We start from the raw sequence: 20,175 nt of genomic DNA, 5'->3' as shown, positions 1-20,175 counted from the left end.
CAGATCAACTTTTTGTTAATCAATTCAATCCATTAAAAGATTTTACTAACACCCACTTCATGCTCAAAAACAACTTGAGTAACAACACAGCACACATTTTTCTTGGTATTTGTTTATTCACTACACAATTACAAGTTAATAGGAACTCTTTGGTTTCGCGCTGGAAAGTCAGTTGTTTAGCAAAAGTAATTTCATCATCGTTGTGGTCGACATCAGCAGCCAAGATCGGCAAGACTTGAGCATCGTGTTGAGCATCACATTGACCCAAATCCACACCTGAGTCACAGGCCATAAAAGCACACACCACCACACACACCGCACATCGCACAAGAGGCGCCTCTTATCGCTTCACTCGAGCGCATTTAGAAACGGGGCTATGGAGGCTATATCCTCGCAGTCCGGGATGGCTTTGCCCTTGAACTTGAGGCAGGAAAGGGCACAGGTCTGCCCCTGGAAGTAATCTCCCAGCATGGTCTTGCACTGGACGCAGTTATTAAGGCACACCTGGATAAGAAATAAACAATTTTGTTAATATAATTTGTGTAATTTTTAAGGATTCTAATAAAATTTACGTCAGGATCAAATTAATGCAAGACAATAAAAAATTATACATTTCAAATTCAACTCCAAAAAAGAAAGTACATTTTCGCATCATTTTAATAATGATCTTAGTAAAATATTTATTTTAAAATCACAAAAACTTAAATTGCTAACCCACCTGAATGAAATCAATGCCACCCATGGAGTCTGCAAGGAAACATAAAATAGAAATAGTAGTTTAGTACAAGAGCATACAAAAAGCTAGACAATTTATATAGCTTACCAAATCTTTTGTGCGTATAATGACTTATGGCGGGCAATGCATTTCCAAAATGCACCAGGCACATTGCAACTGCCACAAAGGTGCACAAAATCAAGGGCTTGCAGTTCATGATGATGGTATTGGCACTTGGATTCCAACGGATTTGTTTGGGGAGCTGACTAGCTTGCGACCGTTGTCTGTCTAGAGCGGATTGGAAATAATTATTATCGCTCGTTTGTCTTCTTATTTTATATACATATGCTCTCGGCCCAAACGCAGATGCGAAAGCTTAACAGAGTAAAGAAGCCCGATACGGCAGCAAAAAATAAAAAAGCAACTATTGAAGCCGGTCGCAGATGCGAGACAAGTCGACACGACAAGCCAGCCCCAGTGGCGCTAAAATACGTCAGGTCTTTGAGCCAATCGAAATCGATTCGAGCCCAATCAAATACCCATTTTATTTTGTAAGCGTATGCAAAGTAGCGGGCGATACGCAAATTTACGCACATTTACAATGTGTTCTCCTCAGAAAAGAGTTTGTTTAATTTGCATAATTATCTGAACAGATTTTATGACACTTTTAAATGGGCGATGAATAAATGAGCTGTAGGTATTTATTTAAATAATTAATGATATATCAAATGTGGTCTAATACACGACAAAAAAAAATTGTTTATTTAATTGGGATTTTGTTAGAAATTTTGTAAAGGGTAAATTGATGATTTCAAAATTAGTCCGTAATGCACCCAAACAAAATATTTCGTAAGGATTCATTATTTTGGCTGTGTATAGCTCACAAAACAATATCCACAATGGCAAATCCCCAAGAAACATTACTTTACAAAAATTTCCCCGATTTTCAAGAGCACATTAAAAAATTCACCGGACTTGGGAAAGAAAGTAGCAACGGCGAAAAGCTCTTTTTGAAAAACTGCTATAGTATCAGGAAGTGTCAAGCGAACGGACACAGCCGAATCGAACTGAAATCGTAATGAATGCAAATCGTATGCGACTGGCGAGCCCATTAATTAATGGCGCTGTAAATGCAGTAAAAATATGGTTAAAATGTAAAGCGTAGAACGGATCCAAGACCAGATGCCGCCACAACAATACGTTTCGCCCCAGTAAAATGTAAATAAAATAAGAATTCTTTTGTCCTGCCTCCAACCGGACACGCTGCCAACTGGTTTCGATATAAATATATTCCAGCGAATCTCACAAATTAAAATATGAAAAATGAACAAACAAAAAAGTCAACCATATCGTGGGAAATTTTGTAGTTATGTTAATTTTATGCGCCACAAATTGTATGTTTCCTAACTAATTGGCAACACGCGCCAACGTATGAGTAATGAGTTAAGTCCATGCGGCGTATACGTCATATAAGCAGCGATTTGTGGGCGTGACACTTTCGAGACAGGCTTAAGATTTTTCGGGCCAGTGACGTAGGAACGGTACTCGAAACTTACCGGTAGTTGATTGTTTGGCAGCGAAGGTGTGGGCTTTTTGGATTACTCGCCAAGTACTTGGCAACACGTTTGTTTGCTGGAAACTGGTTCTAGAATGCAGAGTTCTTGTTGTATTTATACGCTGGATCTCGTGCGATTGTTTGATTTGCACAGGCAAATTAATCAATTTATCTCGCCAGCAAGTCCACCTAATTGAATATGTGCAAAATGGCAAAATGTCACTTCCGCTGGCTGGCTGGCTGGCTTTCTTGAGTGCTTTTCACAGCGGTGTTCTGAGTACTGGATGTTACTTAGCCAGTTTAATTGCGTTTCTTTGCGCTCTGGTTTCGGCCTGGTCAGCAGGTTGTAGCCCAAAACAGGAAATGATACTGCCGAAAGGAGTAGTTTTTCCAACAGTACGCCTTGTTGGTTTAGATTTATTTCTCAGTTGAAAGTATTAGCAAACTAATAAATAAGCTTTAACCAGCATAGTCAATAAATCAGGAAATCACAAAAAGGTGGAAAACCGAACTGTGTATGCAAGTAGCTGTTTTTTGTTTATGCTTTGTGGTTATAGCAAATATTTAATTTAAAAACGTAGGAAGCATAGAACTTAATTAAAATGAACATAGACGTATAAGTATTAAAATGATTTAACCTGTGGCACAGATATAAATTGAGTTAAGTTTTTTTTATTTTCTTTATTAATTTATAAAAAATCCTATTTACATGTATGTATCCGTTTATTTATCCGTTTAAACAGAAATCAGCATCTTGTTTTAGACCGTTACATGAAAGCAGTGCATATCGACGTCAAGCAGTTCGTCTTTCATTTTACCGCTAGGTGTCGCCTTTAATATAGATGTAGATAAACGGTGGAATAGTCGTGTAAAATGTGCATGCTGAAAATGTCAAATCGCAAATCTAGATTAACATATAAGTCAGCTGAGAAGAGTGGAGCAAAAAATTTATTGCTTATAAATTAAAAATTTTAAATAGTTAATGTGAGTTTAAAAATGTAGTTTCTATTCGTGCTACATTTATTTCCAAGCCTAGAAAGGAATATATGTTACTGTTTTTTAATGTTTATCCCCTTGCGAAATATGTACATCTCAATTTAACGTTGTGAACTTGAAAGATATTAGGAGTGTTTCAGGCGCTCCACGCATCCTCTCCCCAATTCACTAGTTTTATGATGACACTAAAATAGTTGGCTCGAGGAGAACCTGATCAATGAGATGTTTATTGGTCCATTTATTGGCTCCCTTGGAGGCAATCAATTTTGTTCAATATAAATCTCATTATTAAAGTGCAGGGCGGATTGAACTCTTCTTTTTGTGTTGTGCCCCCTGGACGTGCGTCGAAATTGCTGAAAAGCCACAACAGCAAACATTTCAACCGATGGCCAGGAAGCGAGAGTGTGTTGGTGGGCGTGGCACACCACCGAACGCGCCGTCGAAGAGCAAAAACTTTTATTAGTTGCAGCACTTCCCCTGCCCAGTTGCCCTTTTTCCCACATAACAGCAGAGCGAGTAAATCAGTAAACGATTTTCTTTATAGCGCTGCATTTTCGAAAGCAATTTCTCCACTCTTTTTCCGGCGACGGCAAGAAACTTTTATTTTAAACCAAGCCAAAAGTCGAGATTTTCGGACGCTTTATTTATGAACTCTGCCCGAAGAGTCGATGCGCCTCACATATCCCTTTCATACATTGCAATCGCATCCTTTGTGCCTCGGCAGATATTTCAGGCACGTAAGCATTAAATTTTTAGCCACACAATATGCTCATTGTGCCACTGATTTTAGCTCCAAGATATACGACTATATATGTTGCCAGCTTCTACCGGGCATGACAAAAGAGCAATGAAGCCTATTTTGTAGCTGCAAAGTTTGCCAGGTCGAACAAAAAACTTTATTTAAATATATATACCTACAGTGGGGCTGAAAATAATGGCAATGATGGATCTGACGCATTTCGTTCGAACACTATTCTATGAAAGCAGCTTACAGCTGTATTTCTGTTATCTCTGTTATCTCTTAAATATAAAATAACTTTATTTAATGTTATAGATTTTTATTGTTAGTAATGAAGCTGTGTAGTTCGTTATGCTCGCTCAATCTGTTCAGTCCTCAGTGCCGCATGATAAAGGCCAACAGCTTTTAATATAGTCTCACTAGTTAATAATAAACTTTAAAGTATTTTTAGCCATGTCCCCGAAAATAAAGGCTAGCCATGAGTATAATTAGTGTAGTAAGCCTTTTCACACGGCTCGCTGCACACGGGGGGCAAACTAAAGAACTAAAGGCCTCCCCGCCCGGCATCGTGTCGTATGCGTAATGGAGCTTGGGTTCCTGAAGTTCCCGTTGCTCCCTCCCTTTCGCCACCGGCATGTGAAAAACGTGTTAATCCACGAACTAATTTGATGTTAATGTGCAGGGCTGGTGGGTCGACAGGTCGCCGGATTGTGGGACTGGGTCGGTGGGCTTCTCAGCTGACTTAATTGTTTTTCAGCTCACTTTACACTCAGCCGTCGTTTTTGTGGGGCTTTAAGAGCCATTCCAAGTGGCCGGGCCATTAGAGCGTAAACAAATTATTGCTGTACAGAGAAAAAATATGAAAATTTTGTTAACACTGCTGCAATAGTTAATACTATTTAAATCAGCTGGGAATTTTCTATACAGAAGATGATACTGTAGTAGATTCCGAGCATCAGAATTTATAGTAAATTGGCTAATCTTACAGCAAAATAAAACGTTAATTTTATGTCATAGTATTTAGATAACGTTTCATTTAAATATTAATATTTTTATTTGAATATTTTATACAAGTAATACTTTAATTGGCTTCATTTGGATTCAGTTACAAGTTAGAAATTGTAAATTCCTTTAGCTCCTAAAGACGTATGTCATTTTCGCAGTGTGTCGCCAAGACAACAACCTGGACAGAATTAACCGAGCTGCGAATTAGTTGCGTCCAAAGATCTCCGTTCTGCATATTCAGCAGGTTCGAATGGCGACGGGATTACGGAGCCACTTCCTCCAGAGTTTCTTATTTTTCTGGCCGGGAAGGCGACCGCCCGTCGCGCTCGATGTGCTCAAAATGAAATCAGTGAAATGGTGGAAATTAAAAAATAACGAGATAATTAAAAGCTACCCCCGCAGTTATTTGCGTGTGTGTCTCTTGGCTCACGTAGCGCTGCTTAAGTGGCGGCATTGAGGCTGGATCCTCGGTGGGTGGTTCGGTGGTCCGCCCTGCAATTCTAGGTGGGTGGGTGGCACTTTGGTTGGGTGAGTGGTCATGGAAACCCCTACGAGCAGACAAATATACACCCACACACGGCCGGGGACAGAATGAGCCGTTTTAATCCTGCCATTTACTTTGTGCCACAATGCTCGTTCATGTTTAATGTCCTTTCATTTTGTGTTTGACTCGAAGCTGCTTTTGTTTTTTTGATTTCCTGTTGTTTTCGTTTTTGTGTCTGCTCGGAATTGTATGTCCTGCCTTCAATTCAGCTCATGCTGTGCGAAAGATTCCCTGCTTTGCTTTATTTGATAATTGCTTTTTGAGGTTTTTGACAAGTTTGTTGGCAGGTCTACAGAAAAAACAAACTAATTTGAGATAAGATCTTAAAACAGAAATCTAAATAAAATGCAATCGATTTTAAGCCAAGTGTTCACACATGAACACGAATATATTTAAAGACTTACAATTTTGGGCTCCGTTCATATCTTATGTAAATGAATCGAGAGCGATAAATTATATTTAGGATTTTGTTATCTAAGGCGACATGGGTGCATTGCTCAAAAACATGTGCACACTACATGAGTCAGTCACTTGAGATCGTTCCCCGCCTCCTAAAATAGTCCCTTAGCGGGAGACCACAGATAAGGTCCTCGCCGCTCAAGATAGGCAGATGTGCCCGAGCGTGGGACCTCGATAAGGCGGGGACTATTTACTTAGGCCTCTGCGTAGGCCATTTACTTTAAGATGCGATTCTCATGTCACCTAGTTAAACCGAAGATATTTCCAAATAAAATCAGTTTCTTACAAAAACTCAACGAGTAAAGTCTTCTTATTTGGGATTTTACATTTGGTCCTTCGAGCCTTTAATCGACTCTGCAGTTTCCCCCTACCAAAGGTAAGGAACTCAGAGAAAGGCCAGCTCCTTTAAGCATCTTACAGCTAAAGGTAGCAAAAATAAGTGACTCTTGTTTCCCCCTACCAAAGGTAAGGAACAGAGTATAAATATAAAAAGCAAAAAGATACAAAAGAATCTTTTATGTTTTAAAACAAGCACCTTATAGTCTATAGCTAAAGGTTGCTTTGTGTACCATTATAAATTGTGGTAAGGCGTGCTTGAGGCCATACATCAGCAATTGTGAAATTAAAAAGTGCATAACAAAAGTGCCTTATAAATGCTCTAATAGCATTAAATCAGCTCATAAATAGAGTGCAGTGTATATGCCATAAGAGCATAAATTAAATAAAAAGTGCCTGAAAACAGTGCCTTATAAATGCTCTAATAGCATTAAATCAGCTCATAAATAGAGTGCAGTGTATATGCCAAAAGAGCATAAATGCCGAAATAAATGGCTAAAAAACAAAAAATCTGACTGGACTACAAAAATAATAAAACGTGCCAAATAAAAAAAAAATCATCTTTAAACATCGACGGAGCCTTAAAGAAGAGAAGGAAGTCAAATTTAAAGGAGCCTCTACCAGCAGCAGAAGCAGCAACAACAGCAGCAGCAGAAGCAGCAACAGCAGTAGCAACAGCAGCAACAACAGCAGCAACAGCAGCAGCAACAACAACGACATCAGCTAAGTCAAAACAAGAATTTTCTGTTTATCCAAACACACATATATATATAAATACATATAAAATACATATACACGTACTATATATATTAAGAAATTACAAAAAATTTTCAAAATGATGTCAGAAAAGACTATTCAATTCCTTAAGAAGCAGTCCGAAATTATTTTGGAAATTAGAAAGTTGGAAGTAAAACCAACATTAACAGATGAAGAAATTCTAAAATTAAATGAGCTTCAAAAATGTTTCATTGCTAATCATAGCAATTTGTTAAAGATCGGCGTTGTCGATCATGAATATTTTAACACGAAGCAGTATGATTTAATAATGATGGTGTTAGAAAAAATTAAAAATAAAAATGAAAAAATTAAGGGCGAGTCGGTAGAAAACACTTTCCCTAAATCAAACACTGTCCCTAAATCAAACCCTCCCCCTACATTAAACCTTGAAATGTGTGGTCACCCTGAAAAAGAGGGTATAGCACAAAACAACGCTCTAAAAGTAGAGCAGGCATTTCGAAATAATGTTGGCCAATTTCGAGTATATCTAGAAGATACGTCTAAACTAATAGACAGTAGTCCAGATTTCCTTAAAATAAGGAAAAATAAAATTGAATTTTTATGGCATAAAATAGATAACCTGATTGAACAGGTGAATAGTCATTTTGATAGCTCGCTATTCGAAGAAGAAATTAGCGAACTTGAATTTGACAAACAAAATATTCTTACAGCCATTAATAGTCGACTCAGTGGCACAATAAATAAAGCTGAAATGTCGACGGTTGTTAAGGCGGAGGAGTTACCAACCCTGCCTAAAATACAGATTCCCACTTTCTTTGGTGATTCCAAAGAATGGGATCTTTTTAATGAACTCTTTACAGAGCTCATACATGTGAGAGAGGATCTCAGTCCTTCTCTCAAATTTAATTATCTAAAGTCAGCATTAAAAGGAGAAGCCAGAAATGTGGTTACTCATTTACTGCTCGGCTCTGGAGAAAATTATGAAGCCACTTGGGAGTTTTTGACCAAGCGATATGAGAATAAAAGAAACATATTCTCAGATCATATGAATAGGCTTATGGATATGCCAAATTTAAATTTAGAATCCAATAAGCAAATAAAGACATTTATTGACACGATTAACGAGTCAATTTATATTATAAAATTAAAGGCACAATTACCAGAAGATGTGGATGCAATTTTCGCTCACATAATTCTTCGGAAATTCAATAAAGAATCACTCAATTTATATGAAAGCCATGTTAAAAAGACAAAAGAAATACAGGCACTTTCTGATGTCATGGACTTTTTAGAGCAAAGGCTCAATTCTATATCATCATTCTCACAGGAAGTAAAACCTGTAAAGAAAATGATTAATAATAACAAGAATAAAAATTATAGTGACAATTGTGCATATTGCAAACTACCAGGGCATTATTTAATTCAATGCCATAAATTTAAAATAATGAATCCAGCAGAACGGTCTGACTGGGTAAGAAAAAATGGGATTTGCCTAAGATGTCTGAGGCATCCGTTTGGTAAAAAATGTATAAGCGAGCAGCTTTGTTCGACTTGTCGTAAACCTCACCACACGTTACTTCACTTTGCAGGTCATAATCCAGAAAAAGTGAATACGTGTAGAACAACAGGTCAAGCCTTGTTGGCCACGGCCTTGATTCAAGTAAAGTCGAGGTATGGAGGCTTTGAACAATTAAGAGCATTGATTGATAGTGGCTCTCAAAGCACAATTATTTCAGAAGAGTCTGCACAGATTCTAAAATTGAAAAAATTTCGGTCTCATACTGAAATAAGTGGAGTATCTTCCACAGGAACGTGCATCTCCAAGCACAAAGCGGTTATTTCGATAAGAAATTCTCCGAAAAATTTAGAAATTGAAGCAATTATTCTCCCAAAACTTATGAAGGCACTTCCAGTCAACACGATTAATGTTGATCAGAAAAAATGGAAGAACTTTAAATTAGCCGACCCCGATTTTAATAAACCGGGTCGCATTGATCTAATCATTGGAGCAGACGTATATACTCACATTCTGCAAAATGGAGTTATAAAAATAGACGGTCTCCTTGGGCAAAAAACTGATTTCGGGTGGATAGTTTCTGGATGTAAAAAATCCAAAGGAAAAGAAACCATTGTAGCCACAACAATAGAAATAAAAGAGTTAGATCGCTACTGGGAAGTGGAAGAAGAAGAAAAAGATGATATCGAGTCTGAAATCTGTGAAAATAAATTTATCAAAACGACAAAAAAAGATTCAGATGGGCGATACATTGTGTCAATTCCATTCAAGGAGGATGTCACCTTAGGAGATTCAAAGAAACAAGCGATAGCTCGTTACATGAATCTGGAGAAAAAACTAAAAAGAAATGAAAAACTTAAGGTTGACTACACTAAATTCATGAATGAATACATGGATTTAGGACACATGATTGAAGTGAGTGATGAAGGCAAATATTTTTTACCGCACCAGGCAGTGATTAGAGATTCAAGCCTTACGACCAAATTGAGAGTAGTTTTTGATGCTTCAGCAAAAACTACGAATAACAAAAGTTTGAACGACATAATGTGGGTTGGGCCACGAGTTCAAAAAGATATTTTTGACATTATTATTAAATGGAGAAAATGGGAATTTGTTGTTTCGGCAGACATTGAAAAGATGTACCGACAAATTAAAATAGATAATAATGATCAAAAATATCAATATATTTTATGGAGAAATTCTCCAAAAGAAAAAATTAAAACATATAAATTAACCACAGTCACTTACGGAACTGCATCTGCACCATATTTGGCTACCAGGGTTCTGGTAGATATTGCAGATAAATGTAAAAACCAAGTTATTAGTGCAATAATTAGGAATGATTTCTATATGGATGACCTAATGACTGGAGCTGATTCGGTAGAAGAAGCTAATAAATTAATAACATTAATTCTCCATGAATTGCAGAAAGTTGGATTCAACTTAAGGAAATGGATTTCCAACAATTCCAAAATATTAACCACTGTGGAGGACACAGGGGACAATAAGGTTCTCAATATTATCGAAAATGAATGTGTTAAAACTTTAGGACTAAAATGGGAACCTCAAAATGATTTATTTAAGTTCAGCGTAAATTGTAATGATGAATCAAAAAATATAAATAAGCGCGTGGTGTTATCAACGCTAGCAAAAATATTTGATCCGTTAGGATGGTTGGCACCAGTCACGGTTTCAGGAAAACTTTTTATTCAAAAACTTTGGATAAATAAAAGTGAATGGGATCAGGAATTATCCATAGAAGATAAAAATTATTGGGAAAAATATAAAGAAAATTTATTATTGTTAGAGAATATTCGAATCCCAAGATGGATTAATTCAAACAGTTCTTCAGTCATTCAGATTCACGGATTTGCGGACGCCTCCGAAAAAGCATATGCTGCAGTAGTCTATGCTAAAGTAGGACCTCATGTTAATATAATAGCTAGCAAAAGTAGAGTCAACCCTATAAAAAATAGGAAGACAATTCCCAAACTCGAGCTGTGTGCAGCTCACCTGCTTAGTGAATTAATCCAAAGACTAAAAGGATCAATTGACAATATAATGGAGATCTATGCTTGGAGTGATTCCACGATTACCTTAGCATGGATTAACAGTGGTCAAAGTAAGATCAAATTTATAAAAAGAAGAACGGATGACATTCGGAAATTAAAAAATACTGAATGGAATCATGTTAAGTCAGAGGATAATCCAGCAGATTTAGCATCCAGGGGAGTGGATTCTAACCAGTTGATCAACTGTGATTTTTGGTGGAAAGGTCCGAAATGGCTAGCAGACCCAAAAGAACTTTGGCCTCGGCAGCAGTCTGTAGAAGAACCTGTCTTAATAAATACGGTATTAAATGACAAAATAGATGATCCTATTTACGAATTAATAGAAAGGTATTCCAGTATAGAAAAACTTATACGTATAATAGCATACATAAATAGATTCGTGCAGATGAAAACAAGAAATAAAGCCTATTCATCAATTATTTCAGTAAAGGAGATAAGAATAGCGGAAACAGTTGTTATTAAGAAACAACAAGAATACCAGTTTAGGCAAGAGATAAAGTGCCTTAAAATCAAAAAGGAAATCAAGACAAATAATAAAATATTGTCATTGAATCCATTTTTGGACAAGGATGGGGTTCTAAGAGTTGGAGGAAGATTGCAAAATTCCAATGCAGAATTTAATGTTAAACATCCAATCATTTTAGAAAAATGCCACCTAACAAGCTTATTAATAAAAAATGCTCATAAGGAAACATTGCATGGAGGGATAAACCTAATGCGAAACTATATCCAAAGAAAGTATTGGATTTTCGGGTTGAAAAATTCGTTGAAAAAGTATTTAAGAGAATGTGTAACGTGTGCAAGATATAAACAAAATACAGCTCAGCAAATAATGGGTAACTTGCCAAAATATAGAGTGACGATGACATTCCCGTTTCTTAATACTGGAATAGATTACGCAGGTCCTTATTATGTTAAATGTTCAAAAAATCGTGGCCAAAAAACATTTAAAGGATACGTTGCTGTATTCGTTTGCATGGCCACCAAAGCCATACACTTAGAAATGGTAAGCGATCTAACTTCAGACGCATTTTTAGCAGCACTCAGAAGATTTATTGCTAGACGGGGAAAATGTTCCAATATCTATTCAGACAACGGAACAAATTTTGTAGGAGCTGCAAGAAAATTAGATCAAGAGTTATTTAATGCAATACAAGAAAATATAACGATTGCAGCGCAGCTTGAAAAGGACAGGATTGATTGGCATTTTATTCCCCCGGCAGGACCTCACTTCGGAGGTATTTGGGAAGCTGGAGTTAAGTCAATGAAATACCATTTAAAGCGTATAATCGGCGACACTATTTTGACTTACGAAGAAATGTCAACTCTTTTATGTCAAATAGAAGCATGCTTAAATTCAAGGCCATTATACACTATAGTTAGTGAGAAGGACCAACAAGAAGTTTTAACACCAGGTCATTTTTTAATTGGAAGACCACCTTTAGAAATAGTCGAACCAATGGAAGATGAAAAAATCGGAAATTTGGATAGGTGGAGACTTATCCAAAAAATGAAGAAAGATTTCTGGGTTAAGTGGAAAAGTGAATATTTGCATACGCTCCAGCAAAGGAATAAATGGAAAAAGGAAATTCCTAATATAGAAGAAGGGCAAATAGTTTTATTAAAGGATGAGAATTGTCATCCTGCAAGATGGCCTTTAGGAAAGGTGGAAAAGGTGCATAAGGGGAATGATGATAAGGTCCGAGTGGCTAAAGTAAAGATGCAGGAAGGATATATCACTAGACCCATTACTAAAATTTGTCCCTTGGAAGGAATAAAGTCTGTTGACAAAAATGAGGCTGACCAAGAGCCAAAAAGACGAACTAGAGCGACATCGGGAATGTCCAAGATCGGAATCATTATGGCAATGTTGTTGTTTGTGTTAAGTTGTCAAGTTTCTAGCGCATTACCTAAAGATATAACACCAAGATATTCTATAGACAAAATAAATAAAACCTCAGCAATATATCTAGACCCGCTAGGAGATGTTGAGATTGTGAGTACTTCTTGGAATTTGGTTATCTATTATAAAATGGATCCATATTTTAAAATGTTAACAAAGGGTAATGCGCTTATACAAAGTATGAGGAAAGTTTGCGAAAGACTTCATAGCTTTGAAGAGCAATGTAGTCTAGTCTTAGATGATATGCAAAGGAAGTTGGCCCTGGAATTCAGCGAATGATAATGCATGTGAGATTCAGCCTCTAAAGCCAGATAAAGCGGCGAACTGCATCTATAAAACAGTAGTCGACTCTAAAAGTTACTGGGTAGAGTTAGAAAAGAAAAGTAGTTGGTTGTTTAAGGTTCCTGCGAATTCAAAAGTCCGTCTGCAATGTACTGGCTCTCAAATTGAATTGTTTGATTTGCCTCAGCAAGGAGTTTTAAGCATTGCGCCATATTGCACGGCAAGAACCGACGATAAAATTCTAGTTGCCCACCATAACATTCAGTCCGAAAGTGAAGAATTATTATCAACACCTTATATAGGAGAAGTTAGTGAAGTGCCGAAGATTATTTGGGATCCGCTGAAACTATCAATATTAAATCATACTGAGGAATTTGAACGATTGAATAATGAAATTAAATTTATGAAAGAGAACCATCAAAAATTGAAAGATTTACATTTCCATCATATTTCCGGACATGCTGGATTAATTATTGCTTTAATACTAATGATAGTATTAATAATATATTTCATACGGAAATGTGCTGTGCAACAAAGAATGCAAGCAATAACCTTTGCAGGTCCGTTGCCAGTACTATAAATATCAATAGTAAATAAACAATAAAATAATATAACAAATAAAAATATACAGTCCACTATATCGTTGTTTAATAGAAAATGTACTTCTACATAGAAAAAGCAAAATGTTTAAAATAAGTTAATTGAGTACAAATTGTTGAATTAAAAATAATATAAACCATAATTGTAATCCAATAAAATTAAAAGCCAGAAAAACTAGGCCCATTGAAATCTTAGTTGCAAAATAAATGAACATATATCAAATAAATACAGTCCACTGCTGTTATAAATGCAACTAATATACTAATGTACATCTCAGCTTTGCTGGCCCTTTGGCAGAATGTTCACACATGAACACGAATATATTTAAAGACTTACAATTTTGGGCTCCGTTCATATCTTATGTAAATGAATCGAGAGCGATAAATTATATTTAGGATTTTGTTATCTAAGGCGACATGGGTGCATTGCTCAAAAACATGTGCACACTACATGAGTCAGTCACTTGAGATCGTTCCCCGCCTCCTAAAATAGTCCCTTAGCGGGAGACCACAGATAAGGTCCTCGCCGCTCAAGATAGGCAGATGTGCCCGAGCGTGGGACCTCGATAAGGCGGGGACTATTTACTTAGGCCTCTGCGTAGGCCATTTACTTTAAGATGCGATTCTCATGTCACCTAGTTAAACCGAAGATATTTCCAAATAAAATCAGTTTCTTACAAAAACTCAACGAGTAAAGTCTTCTTATTTGGGATTTTACACCAAGCTTAATTGGCTAATTTGGGTTCGACTCATAATCCACATAGATTTATAGGTTATTGCTTTAGTTCTAAACACACGAATTAGTACTAAATTTCGGGCTTACAAATACAACAGCGAACTGATTAATTATAGAAAATGAATATTAATTAAAGGAATTAGTGCTGATAAGGACTCTCCAATATCACACTAAAAAAAAAACGGTTTTAAACGAGATAGGTTACTCTTCTAAGTCTGGCATAAAACATTAACTGAAGCAAAGAGTTTTAAAATTAAATACATAAACTAATCATATACATGACACCATAGAGTATCACAGTTTGTAAATATCATCTTAGAAAACATCATTTACATATGCAAATAATACAAAAAAGAGTATACTACCTTCTCTACTAACTAGCAATAATCGCAATTTATTTGGAAAATAATACGATAATAGCGTGTAATTTAGTTTTACACTTATCCAGTTTTGATACCAGGAGAGGGAAACGACAGTCTGGTAATTTACAACAAGTAGTTATTGCACTAAACGTGCATAATTTATATTGATGTGAATTTAAACGCTTTAATTTTCATGATTTTTTGTTCCGAGCTTCCGGTGGAAAAATGCCTCTCCACGGCTAACACGATGAAATGATTTCAAAATAATTAAACTCCCTTCATTGTGTTATTCAACTACCGCCGCTCAAAGGGTTGTAATGAATTTTGAAATTTAAATCAGCTCGCATTACTATAAAACGCCAATAACCTGCGGGCTCACAAAGAATAACCTTCTACAGCCACGAAATCAACGAGCTGCGGCATTATTAAATGTAATCATTTTTAAACTTTTTGCGCACACTTTACTTAACAATTTTTTATATGAATGCTGTTATGGTAAACTGTTTAAATAGAGCATTTTACCGCTGCTGATGAAGTGGACTATCCGTGTCACTTGATTACGTCGCGGTGTAATTAGTCAGTTTGGCCCCAAAAAACGTCACTGGCTGGCAATGAGACCAAACGTTTGTTAATTAGCAAACGCAAATATACACGTGCGTTTGCCAGGATGTGTGACATAAATCGAACTGACGGATGGCTCAACTGGGCTGTGAAGAGTGGGCGTGGCTACATTGGGAACCCAGCACTGACATGCACATGGCCAAAATGCACAGCTCGACAAAATGTCAGATAGCCGAGCATCCTTCTCCCCTCCCCTCCCTTGACTAACCCGCCCCTTTCTCTAGGTGCGGAAATGTGTTGAACTCTGCCATGTTGCGATACGAGGAAAATTGGGTCGCATTTCAAAAATTTTTCGACTCCTGCTGTCCGGTGAAATGCAGGTCGACAGTGCTGAACTCAGGTTGGCCAAAAGTACCCATTAAGTCAGAAAAAATCAGAAATTTAAAATAAAACAAAAGTAAAAGGGTGGGTCAAAGTATTGAGTAAACTTGCCATACTTATTTTCCTTATTGTGTATATTAAATGTGTATTTTTTTAAAACTTAATAAAAAGTGAAATTGCCTTAAGTCGATGAATCAATTTTATTCTATTTTAATTTAATCTGCATTTTCATGGCAACCATTGTTTTTCATAATAAGTAAAGCTCGATGTTTTAAAAATATTTTGTGTTATTTTAAGGTCAAAATATCGCTGTGATGGCCAAATTGACAACACAATCACGTTAGTCGGAAAAGTGCACAATTCGCATATTGCTCGATGAATGTCTGTGTCATAGTATGTGTATCTGTGTGACTTTGCGTTGACATTTCAACTTTGCCCCGACCAGGCTAATGCAATGAAAACTTCCAGTTTGCCTTAGTTTTTAGCTCTTTTTCGTTGCTCTTTGGGATTTTTCCCGGTGCCTTTAAGTCGAGACAAGCCAGATGAAGCCGAAATTGCAATTAGACGTACACAGTTCCATAATCGGAGTTCGACAAACTGTGGTCCGGCAAATCGTCCAAACGGATGGCCATAAATGTCCAGCTGCCGGCCATTCGCAATCAAAATTTATGCTGACTTCAAAGAGCTGATGTCGCAAAAATAAAGCCTTGCATAGCTCAAGGCGCAGCGGTAATGCTTCAAAGGCTCACAGCCTTTGGGGGCTGCAATGCCCCCAATATATTGCAAAAAATCTATCTTATTTTTTTCTCATATCAAAACGAGTATGCGGTAGTTAAAATAGCGTTTTGCAGTTCATAAGATCCGCAGAGTAAGGCATTTAGCACGTTATACTTTAATAAACAAATGTATGCCTTTAAGAATTCGTAATTAATGAATTTGTTATTATGATTATTAAATGTCAGTTTCATCTTTGATAATGTTACATTTTTTAAAGGCAATATTTCTATATTTATACTATATATTTATAAATATATTTATACTATATTATATTATTTTAAAAACCTTGCTTAATTTTTTCGTTTAAGTTCAACCGACTTACTGTGCTGAAAATGCCTTTAAGCTCTGCAAAACGTTGGTTTATCGAATCTGCGGCAGCTTGAAGTTTTCCGATGCCCAAAAATAGCCCGACCTCGAGTTCCTTTTGCATTGTGAAAGTTTCCTCCTTTTTCGGGGTGCCCTGCCATTTTTATTTGAGTTTTCACTTACCTGGCGCTTAAGTGTTTCTTCTACCAGGCCATTTGCCATTTGTTTCGTCGATGTGAAAAGTTTTTGCGAGAGACTTGTGTGCGGGCTACTTTTATGATTATTGCCAGCCAGCCTGCCAGCTCAACCTTGGTGAGAAAGTATCTGCTCTGTAAAGTATCTCGTATCTCGTATCTGTGCGCAGTGGGCCCACGGCATACTTAAGCTTTAATGTTAATTTTAAGCAGCTTGCCCATAAGCTTTTGATTTAAGGCAGCCACAAGGCCGCCTAGACTCCTTTTTTTTTACTTTTTTTCTCGATTGAGCTCCGGATTCCTTGGCGTGCTGCCATACCGCAAAGTACACACCCGACATGGACGTGGACATGGCAGAACAGTTGGAATTGCAATTGCAATTGCCACCCCCGATTTCAAGCCCAATCCCAATCCCTAACCACCAGCCAGCCCATGTGCAGCTGCTGCCCGTGTGGAAGTGCACTTCACTTTGTCTAATTGTAAAATAAATAAATGAGATAAAAACGCAAAGTGGCAGGGGCGCGTAAAAAATGCAAACGGAAATGAAAAACTGCGCTTCGGTTGCGTTCTTACCAAGAACTGGATTCACTGAGAGAACAAGATGCTTGTTATTGAAGAAATCAATTAAAAATCGTTTACTTGTGTTTTCTAAATAAACTAATTGATGCACCAAGAAATATGTTTGGATAATTTCATGATTAATTGTATTTAAATTTGTCCTTGTCCATTCGCATGGGAAGCCATTATCTAGATTTTCTTTAACAAGAGGCATAAGTATAGTATAGAAATAAATAAAATCTAATAAAATAAACAATTATTTTCGTGTGGAACATAAAGAATTTTGTATAATTTATATATTCCGTGAAGTTTAAGTCAAGTAACTTTGTTTATGCAAAAATTACTGTGTTCGACACCAATTCATGCTTTTGGTGTAATTTTCTGCTCAGACTCACGAGTCCTTGAAGCGGAGTTCCATGGGGAGGGCTGTCGAAAATAATAAATCAAAGTGACACATTGAGAATGCAAAGGCCCGGGCCCCACCTCCCATTCTATTCCATCTTTGCCCCACCTGGCCGAAAGATAAAGCGAGCGGAGCTTTCAATTTCAACGCTCCACAACGCCAGGACTGACGTTTGACAGACACAAGACGTTGCAGCAACAAGGAGTGCACCTTAGGAAAAAATAAAAAATGAAGAAATAAAAGGGAGAAGATTACGTGGAATGGGTGCAGACACTTTACTTTGCGGGTAAGGCTGGCATCCACATCAACCCTTTCGTCATTGTCAGACGAAGGCGGAAGGCGGGCGAAGTTGTTCAAGTACTTTGCGGATAGAATAGCTTGCTGTCGCAATTTAGATAAATTTTAATTTTAATAAAGTGTTTGCTCTACTCTTCTCGGCCACTAGAGCGGATACTCTCGGCATTATGAATTAATTATGGCAACAGTCATTCCCCGTCTTTGGTTGCGGTGTTTAGCATTTCCGACGTCTGGCGGGCGCACGAGGCGGTTTTGGCGGTATCTCGTAGAAGAGTCCACCCACTTGGCGGATGCTCTTGCAGGCCATGGCCTCCTCGAGGGCCTCCGTGATAACCTTAAAGCAGACTTCGCCCGGAAATCCCGTCTTGCGTGTCACAAAGGTGGCCAGATCGCGGAGGGAAGTTCCTGTGGTGGAGTCCTTCAATCCCGCCAGGACGAGCTCCTGCGGCGAGTTAATCGTGCGATCGAAGTATATGAGAGGCATGTTCGATTAAGGGTAAAACGAAAATTTGTGCTGTCAGCTCAGGGAAATATTTAAAAATACGGTTGTCAATTTAACAAAAATAATAACTAATAAATGGTTCAATAAATACCTTGATAAGTTTATTAAAGTTGCTCCAAAAATGAGCTTCTTTTTAATTATCTTTCCCAGTGACTTGAAGCTATCATCTCTCCTTGCCGTTGGCCAAGTTCAGGGAATTGAATCCCAAGCTTGGCACGTTGATACGTTAAGTTTGCTAACGCTATTCTTTTTTTGGCCAACGACGACAACTCTTAACCCCTTGGCGCCCCACACTTTCGCTATTTTTCCACACATGCCCTTGCACCCAGACGTTGCCTGTCAAATTAACGCCGCATTTTATGCGCCCCGTGGCGCCCCGACTTAACTTTTTTTCGGCATTCGTTTATTTCGCTGCCTTCAGTTAAATTGAAATTAAAGCAGCAGGCTGTAGTTCGGCTTAACTGGCTACAAGCTGGGCGATTTACAGACTCAATAATACATCGGTGGCGAGTGCCAAAAGGTTCAAAAGGCGACCAAAACTTTCACATTTCTTTCTCCACATCCCTCGGCGAACAATTTGAATGAAGCGCGCAAATTGAATAAAAGGCCATTGCCACAGTTCAAGCTGAAAAACTGCTGGCTGTGATAAAATCATCAGTTTCCATCCTGGCTCCCCGTCTTCATTTTTTCACTGCTGAAGTTTTTTACGGTTCAGTCTAGGTGGAATGAGCCGGATTGGGTATGCTGGTAATAAATTTTTATTGCCCGAACGAATTCAATGAAACGAGCCAAGGAGGAAGAATTGAGCTAGAAATGAAATCGCCGGGGCTTTGTGCTTCTTAATTAAATAATTTTTGGCCTTGTATGGATTTGAAAATATGTGTTCTTTGATAGAGGTTTTGGATTTTAAGATTTGAAGTTCACATTCAATGAACAAATTTTAATTGTAAAGGCACTGTCTTTAGAAGAGTAAGCCTTAGCTATTTAATTAAAATATATTTAAATTTTGCTGTCTAAAAAGCACAAGTTGTTTATGTATACTTCTTAAAATATACAATGCTATACAAACTCTTTGATACAAGCTCCTAGTTGAAAGATTCGGATAAATAACCAATATTTCCATTTTCAAATTAAAATTTAAAATGCTGGCATATTTTTATCAATTTGCCGATGCATTAGTGAGACATTCGTACAGCTTAGAAAATCGCTTTGCCATTGATTACCGACAATTATCCAATCAGTCACGTCTGAGTTTGATTTGCATAACCCGATCTCAACGAAGCATTCATATCGATATGCAGCCAGTATTAAATGCAATTTATGCAAATTTCTGCCATCATTTGCTCTAAGCTAAAAATGGTCACTGGCATTGGAAGGGGCTTGGCCACATTGGGAATTACATTAAATCAAAATTGAATGCATTCGGAAAACTGAAAAAGGATGGGCTAGTCTGTATGTCTGTGTGAATTGAATTTAATTTTATGCATTTGCTGTATCAACGCATAAATTATGATAAAAGGCATAAAATATGCACGCTGGGGTTTGAGTGAGCCCGAACGGAAGTCCGAGTAAATTATGCTGATGGCGGCGAGCGGAAATGCGAGGAATAGAATTGAATAAAAGCTATCTGCGGGATAGC

At 37.3% G+C, this 20,175-nt stretch overlaps 2 protein-coding genes across 5 annotated transcripts; both read right to left on the bottom strand.

Annotated features, from left to right (window-relative positions):
• Positions 1–96: 96 nt before the first annotated feature.
• Positions 97–17,030, bottom strand: LOC6727700 (eclosion hormone). Of its 4 annotated transcripts, none has more exons than XM_016176528.3 (4): positions 16,766–17,030; positions 824–1,003; positions 719–747; positions 97–504 (listed from the first exon to the last, which is right to left on the bottom strand). In XM_016176528.3, exons 2-4 carry the CDS (start codon positions 930–932, stop codon positions 349–351), a joined length of 294 nt encoding a protein of 97 aa, XP_016034272.1. In that variant the 5' UTR covers positions 933–1,003; positions 16,766–17,030; the 3' UTR covers positions 97–348. The 4 variants fall into 4 exon arrangements, with proteins under 4 accessions (XP_016034272.1, XP_016034276.1, XP_016034275.1 ...); XM_016176532.3 differs by lacking the exon at positions 16,766–17,030 and adding an exon at positions 16,599–16,711; XM_016176531.3 differs by lacking the exon at positions 16,766–17,030 and adding an exon at positions 2,272–2,387.
• A 590-nt stretch (positions 17,031–17,620) lies between these two features.
• On the bottom strand, positions 17,621–18,581 carry LOC27206463. The gene is made up of 2 exons (XM_039295189.2): positions 18,017–18,581; positions 17,621–17,947 (listed from the first exon to the last, which is right to left on the bottom strand). The coding sequence occupies exon 1, from the start codon at positions 18,516–18,518 to the stop codon at positions 18,249–18,251; it is 270 nt and encodes an 89-aa protein (XP_039151123.1). The 5' UTR covers positions 18,519–18,581; the 3' UTR covers positions 17,621–17,947; positions 18,017–18,248.
• Positions 18,582–20,175: the final 1,594 nt, after the last annotated feature.

This window comes from Drosophila simulans, chromosome 3R (genome assembly GCF_016746395.2).
Source record: "Drosophila simulans strain w501 chromosome 3R, Prin_Dsim_3.1, whole genome shotgun sequence".
Classification (NCBI taxonomy): domain Eukaryota; kingdom Metazoa; phylum Arthropoda; class Insecta; order Diptera; family Drosophilidae; genus Drosophila; species Drosophila simulans.
Note: the sequence above shows the minus strand (reverse complement) of the source record. Positions and strands in the feature narration are given on the sequence as shown.

Coding starts and splice junctions, on each gene's coding strand:
- LOC6727700 (XM_016176528.3), bottom strand. CDS start 932: ATGAACTGCAAGCCCTTGATTTTGTGCACCTTTGTGGCAGTTGCAATG. Junction 748..823: donor TTATACGCACAAAAGATTTG/GTAAGCTATATA, acceptor GTTTCCTTGCAG/ACTCCATGGGTGGCATTGAT. Junction 505..718: donor GTGGCATTGATTTCATTCAG/GTGGGTTAGCAA, acceptor TTTCTTATCCAG/GTGTGCCTTAATAACTGCGT.
- LOC27206463 (XM_039295189.2), bottom strand. CDS start 18,518: ATGCCTCTCATATACTTCGATCGCACGATTAACTCGCCGCAGGAGCTC.